This window comes from Juglans regia, chromosome 10 (genome assembly GCF_001411555.2).
Source record: "Juglans regia cultivar Chandler chromosome 10, Walnut 2.0, whole genome shotgun sequence".
Lineage (NCBI taxonomy): Eukaryota > Viridiplantae > Streptophyta > Magnoliopsida > Fagales > Juglandaceae > Juglans > Juglans regia.
In genome coordinates, this window is record NC_049910.1 from 5,325,350 (window position 1) to 5,332,151 (window position 6,802).

General features: G+C 35.2%; 1 protein-coding gene across 2 annotated transcripts; it reads left to right on the forward strand.

The window, feature by feature from the left end:
- Window positions 1-1,187: 1,187 nt before the first annotated feature.
- Window positions 1,188-4,398, forward strand: LOC109014076 (putative glycerol-3-phosphate transporter 1). Of its 2 annotated transcripts, XM_018996384.2 has the most exons (4): window positions 1,188-1,361; window positions 1,475-1,576; window positions 2,082-3,163; window positions 3,536-4,398. In XM_018996384.2, the coding sequence occupies exons 3-4, from the start codon at window positions 2,167-2,169 to the stop codon at window positions 4,090-4,092; spliced, it is 1,554 nt and encodes a 517-aa protein (XP_018851929.1). In that variant the 5' UTR covers window positions 1,188-1,361; window positions 1,475-1,576; window positions 2,082-2,166; the 3' UTR covers window positions 4,093-4,398. The 2 variants fall into 2 exon arrangements, with proteins under 2 accessions (XP_018851929.1, XP_018851931.1); XM_018996386.2 differs by lacking the exon at window positions 1,475-1,576.
- Window positions 4,399-6,802: the final 2,404 nt, after the last annotated feature.

Genomic DNA, 6,802 nt, shown 5'->3' on the forward strand with positions numbered 1-6,802 from the left:
TGACCGTTGGATCATAATTAATTGACCATGAGGATTTATCTGATGACGGGACCCATGAGCTTTCAGAGTCCGCATTGCGTGAAGGAAGGAAGGAAGAAATATTCCAACCACTTCCGTTTATTTTATTTCTGTTGCGTGCAATGATATATGGTTGAGTCTATATGACATGCAAGACGTGAATAATTAATTAAGAACTGATCAAGTTTTGGTACAAATTAAACTGCGTACGTAGTTTTTGGAAAGAAAAAACGTATTAATTTGTTGCCGTATCAAACAAAATTATGGGTCGTTTTCGTTTTTTCTTTGTGGCCAAGAAGTTGCATTGATCCAGAATTATGCAAGCAAGCAAGCTCGCTAGCTAGCTAGCTGTTTAATTTGGGGTTGAGAGTAGCTAGCTAGCTGCAAGATGGTGACATTTTTCAAAGCATGGAGTGACGTGATTGGAGCTAATTACATCGATTAGAGATGGATAATGGGTGTCTTTTTTTTTTTTTTTAAAGACATGGGTGCAAAGAAGACGACAGTACTGATCATGACGGATGTATGATCTATAGTCTCCCGGCCAGCTAGCTCCTTCCCTGTTTTGTTTGTAAACAATCGATGATGGATGGGATAGAAACTGATCATTCATATATATATATATATAGATATATATCTACATCGATCTCTGCTGTCTCTCTCTAATCGATGAGAATTAATTCTTTTTATTATTTTCACTTGTAGTACGTACTTTCCTTTTCATGCATGATTTCTCACATACATGACTTCATTTTCAAGAAAGTTCAAGTACACCAATGCTTGATCATATATAACTGGTGTATCATGTAGTATAAAAGCTTGAAAAGTCATATATAAATGGGATCAGGCCGACTACAACTCGTTCGAAAAGTGCTCGATCGAGAGGTCGTTAGACGTGAAAGAGACTGCATGCACAGCATGTTCCAACTTTGATTGTTTAACAGATTGAATTAATAGAGCTGAATGATTTTACTTGGGGACCCATTTTCAGACTCTGGCCAACGTGAGGATTCTTTTAAAGTCGTAGTTAGGACTAGTAGAGCTGAATGATTACAGGGTGTTTTTTGTCATTTCAATGGCAAGAGAGAGGAAATTAACCAAGTGGAAGAACATGGGTAATATAGTAACTTACTAGTCATAACTACAACTTCAAAACGAGGAAAAAGAATCCAATCCTAACGTTGGCCAGAGTCCGGACTCTTTCCTTCGGGAAGAAAAACAAGCTGTCGAGGAAGTGTTTTTTATATTGTTCTCTTAAGCAAAGGTAAACCCGAGAGAGGGAGGCACGGATCGAGAAAGTAAGATCGAGCCAGCGGTTCACTGAGCTCAGCTAAGCTTTCGAGGTTAGTTTTATAAGAACCTCTAGACTGATATTTATATCTTTCTTGGTACTTGGGGAGGTTTCTTTGAAGTTTGACCGTTTAGCTCTCTGTGTTTTTTTATTCGATTTTTCTAGTTTTTTGTTTTTCTGGGGAGTTGGGAAATCGATTTTGTCCAGGAAAGATTGTGTGGAGTAGGAAGTTGATGATGGGTACTTGTTCCAACTATCATTTGACTTGTAAGTTACATCCTTCTACCTTTTCAAGAAACTTTCAGCAATTCCTAGTATTTTTTTTTATGTTTTATGTATCTTGTTTTGGGTGTGGAGGTTGTTTTGGTGAAAGAGAGGTCTTTCAAAAATCAACTTGTTTGGTTTCAAATGAAAAATGATGAATTTCACTCTGATTGTTGAAAGCCTGAAAGGTACTCTGTTTTTTTGGTCTATAATTTTTTTTTCTAAACTTGGATTAGAAGTTTGTTTCAGGTACAGATTTCCTCAATCAATATACCAATTTGATGATGTTTGTTTCTGCGGCTACAACTTTCAGTTTCTGTAAAGAAAGAAAAAAGTTGATTTATCATTTAATAGGTCATAATCAAAAGAAGAAAGGAAAATATACGAAAGAACAACAATTTATTGAACATTGGCTAATCCCCCCAACTAGATGAACCTCTTGTTGGATTTGGTTAATTGTTTCATTAAATGCAATCTCATGTATCGTTCTTTATTGTTTTATTTCCAGCTTGCGGAGTGTGGAAACTCTAAGCTGAAGGCAAACTTCTTCTTTCTCTTTATTCTTTTCCCGAGCGAGGATAGATAATAGATACATGGGTTCATTGTCAGAACCAAACGATGAGAGCAACTATAGCAAGCCCCTTGGACTCAGGTTCTTGGAGTACATAAAGGGAACCCCCCTTTCCTTCAAAACACACCAAGCAATTGTTTTGATTGTAACATTTTTGGCATACGCAAGCTACCATGCCACTCGAAAAACTACAAGCATAGTTAAGAGTACCCTTGATCCTCAGTCATCAGATTTTGGATTGAAGTTCGTACCATGGAGGGCATCTTACTTGCAGGAACCGCCTAAGCTTTCCCTGGTGTCTGAGGATGGCTGGGCTCCATTTAATGGATCAGATGGGACAGCCTTGCTTGGAGAACTTGATCTCGCTTTCCTCGCAGTTTATGCTCTGGGAATGTACTTCTCTGGACATTTGGGTGATAGAATTGATTTAAGGATCTTCTTAACAGCGGGAATGCTGGGAACTGGTTTGTTTACTTCTCTTTTTGGCGTTGGTTACTGGGGAAACATACACAGTTTTTACTATTTTTTGATAGTCCAAATGCTTGCCGGTTTGTTCCAATCGACTGGATGGCCTTCAGTGGTTGCTGTGGTTGGTAACTGGTTTGGAAAGAGCAAGAGGGGGTTAATTATGGGTATATGGAATGCTCACACTTCAGTTGGGAACATTACAGGTTCCCTGGTTGCTTCTGCCCTATTGAGCTACGGATGGGGATGGTCCTTTGTTGTGCCCGGTCTCATGATTGCTTTCCTTGGTGTGGTGGTTTTTCTCATATTGCCTGTTAATCCTGAATCTGTTGGAGCTCAGGGAGAAGGTGACGAGTTTCATCCTCCCAAGAAACCTGATGAGGGAGCAGCACAACCTTTGTTAAACTCAGAGACAGTGGCTAAAGAGAGAGCTGTGGGTTTCATAGAAGCATGGAAAATACCAGGAGTTGCTCCTTTCGCTCTTTGCCTCTTCTTTGCAAAATTGGTTGCTTATACATTTCTTTACTGGCTTCCATTCTACATTAGCCACACAGGTACAATAGCTTCTTCGCCGTTCAATTGTACTAATTTGTTTTAACTTTTCTGACATTTTTTATTGTTATTACAAGATGGTAAAACAGAAAAGATGAAAAACAAGGGCGGGCATTGTAAATTATTGGCCTAAATGATGCTTCTATGAATTAGCTCGAACACCTGGCTCTTATAGTTCCTTTGATTTTCAATCAATGTAATTTGAAATATGCCTGAACTTTTCATGGAAAGGTGATCGTATCTTTTGATGTTGTGGGGATCCCTTCTTTGCAGGGGTTCCTTGAAGGCAGCTTGTTCATGGATTACCAAAATTCGTTATTGAATTACAAAGTAACATCTTGATCATTCCTAAGTTTCTGCTTTTCATTTTGCAGCTATTGACGGCAAGTATTTATCCAGCACAACAGCTGGAAACTTGTCAACATTGTTTGATGTTGGTGGTGTGCTTGGAGGAATTCTAGCTGGCCACATTTCTGATCGTTTAGATGCCAGAGCAATAACAGCCGCAAGTTTCATGTACTGTGCTATCCCTGCTCTCTTCTTCTATCGAAGCTATGGACACATTTCCTTAACCATAAATATTGTTCTGATGTTCATCACTGGCATCTTTGTGAATGGACCTTATGCTCTAATAACAACAGCCGTTTCAGCCGACTTGGGTACCCATAATTCATTGGAAGGGAACTCCCGAGCACTGGCAACTGTGACAGCAATTATCGATGGCACAGGCTCTGTTGGGGCTGCCATTGGACCCCTATTGACAGGCTATATTTCTTCCTCGAGTTGGAGTGCAGTTTTCATAATGTTGATGGCTGCAGCTCTAATTGCAGGGCTGCTTCTAACCAGGCTAGTCATAGCCGAGGTGGCTTCAAAGCTAGAGGAATCGAGGTCGCATGGAGGGCCTGCATCAAGACCTGCACATGAAGTGTAACTTTTTCTAAAATGTTGCAGTGGTCATTTATGCTGCCTATGTTTGATTTCCTCTGCAAGGCGCTCATATGCTCGCTCCCTCTGTGGATTGAATGCAAATGGAGATCCCCTATTATAGTCAAAGAAAGGAGAGGATTTTTTTAACCTTATCCATTGTTTGGTTTGCAATATATAGGATTTTTTTTCTTTTTGATTTTTTTAGGAAGTATCTGTCTGTAAATTATTTGTTTGTCCGTCACATTTAAGCATATAGCATCTTCCAGAAAGATGAGCAATTCAGCAACTGACCATCAATTCTCACCTGGATTGCCTTCTCTTAGGCTTTTCTACAGCTGCAATTAATTCAACTTAGGCCCAGTTTAGAATCTTAGATGCTCAGATGAGATACAGTCTTACCTTGGCTTCTTTATTTGGACTCCAGATTTAAGTTTCAGTCAGTCCCCTTGGCAGAGACATAAAAGCTATGTTTCAAAATGAAAAAAATACAGAGGTATAGACTCCCTCTCAGTATGAATAATGCTATATATAATCGTAGAATGTATAAATGTTATGTAATCGTTTTAAAAAAGAGTAGAATTTATTATTAAAAAATTAAATTTTTTTATATAAATTTTATATTTATTTATTTTTTTAAAAATAATTATACGATATTTCCATACTCATATACCTATCTGCATATTTTGACCCAGATCGTCAAAAAAATGGTGGAAAAGAGGAATAATTGCATTGGCTGGTGTAACGTGGACAAGTGTGAACCAGCCGGAGGTGATAAAAAAATAAATAAAAATGTAGGTTACAGTGAAGGGCAGGTGTATGAAGCCTCCATTTAATTAATTACATTGGCTCGTGTAACACGTGCAACTATCAGTCTATTAAAGGAAGGAAAAATATTTGCATCAGCCCCACACCAGCACACACTCAACCTATTGAGTGTAAAAAAAAAAAAAAAATGATGTGAAGTGTATGCTGGTGTGGGGCTGATGCATAGCATTTTCCGTATGGTTAATGCAGAGGAGAGGGAAAGTGAACAGTACATAGAGTATAGTAGTCACCCAACAACCTTTGACTTTTAACCCAATCACCTATTACCAACGTGGCTAAGGTCCCGTTTGGAGAATGAAATGGCATACAAATTTTATAATAATAAAATAATTTGAATTAAGATGTTTTATTATGTTTTGAGAAATAAAAGATAAAAAATTGTTAGAATATCATTTTTGTTTTAGAATTTAAAAAAATTAAATTATTTTTTATGTTTTGTTTAAAAAATTATAATGATTATAGATAAAAATATTAAAAATTAAAAATTAAAAAGTATTTATGTTTAAGTGAGGTTTAGAAAAAAGATGAGATGAATTCCCTATAAAGCCTAAGGCTCCGTTTGGATGTTGAGCTCAAGTTCTTTATGAATAGTAATAAGTTGAGTAGTGGAAAAAGTTATGTGAAACTCATATAAATTGTGTTTAAAATGTATTTTGATGTTAAAATGAGTTTAATATTTTTGATGAAAAGTTGAAAAAAAGTTATGGATCTCACTTATAAATATGTGTTAAGTTGAAAAAAGTTATGAGTCTCATATGTAATAAGATTTTGAGTTTAGATGAATTTAATAATTTAAAAATTGAGTATTTAGATGTTAGACTCAGTTTAAAATTAGACTAAATTCGACTAAATTTTACAATCAATCGCAGCCTAAATATTCATATAATTCTACAACGCCCCAAATCTTCTAGTCCATCCCCTCGACGGACACTGCTGTTTTAATGAGTTTTTTTCGTTTTTTTTAAGAACATTTTAATGAGTTATTTACCTTACAAATCAGTATTTGTACTATTGAAGATATATCATTCACATAGTTTTTGCGAAATGACTTAATTTATAAGATTTAAATATTTAAAATTTCTTTAGAAATCGAATCACGTAATACCAACAACATAGAATGCGTGGTCTAATATATCTAACGTCATTGCTAGTCTAATATATCCTCTCTCGTGATTAAGTATAAATCATATGTTATATAATTATATATTTTATTTTTTAGTAGCATCGTTGATTTAATGGCATGATTATCATATACAATAATTAAAAATTTTATGTGCAGTCATTTTTATGTACTTTTTGTACACTTCGTTAACGTGATTAGTTGCACCATTTTTTTTTAATATAAAATAATTATTTTGATAAATTATATTAATAAAATATATAAAAAATACGTAAAAATAATTTGAGTGGAGAAGTTGTCAGAGTCAACTTTTGACGCGCCAAATTAGGTCATCAAGAGAGATCTTCGAAGAAGCAGCATGGAACAGGTAAAATCATCCTTGAAGATGGGCTACATAGTGTGGTTAATGAGAGAAGTCAATCTTTATAATAAAAAAAAATTATATTCATCGTCTTCACATACTATATAATATATATAATTTTTTCTCTTATTAAATACGTAGTGTATGAATGATGAGTATAATACTTTAATTAGTTTTAAAATAATAAAACCAAAAAATAAAAAAATAAAATAAGTGTAGTGTATAGTGTGTGAAGATGATGAATAGCAAAATCCTTATGATAACTTTGTGACTTTCCAACATTATTTTGGGAGTCACCGTCCTCAACAACATCTACATCATCCATACGACATGATTTTATTTTCAAGAAATATAATTTTAATAAATTAAATTATGCTATTTCAATAATCTAGATTGTGTGCCCTTTAT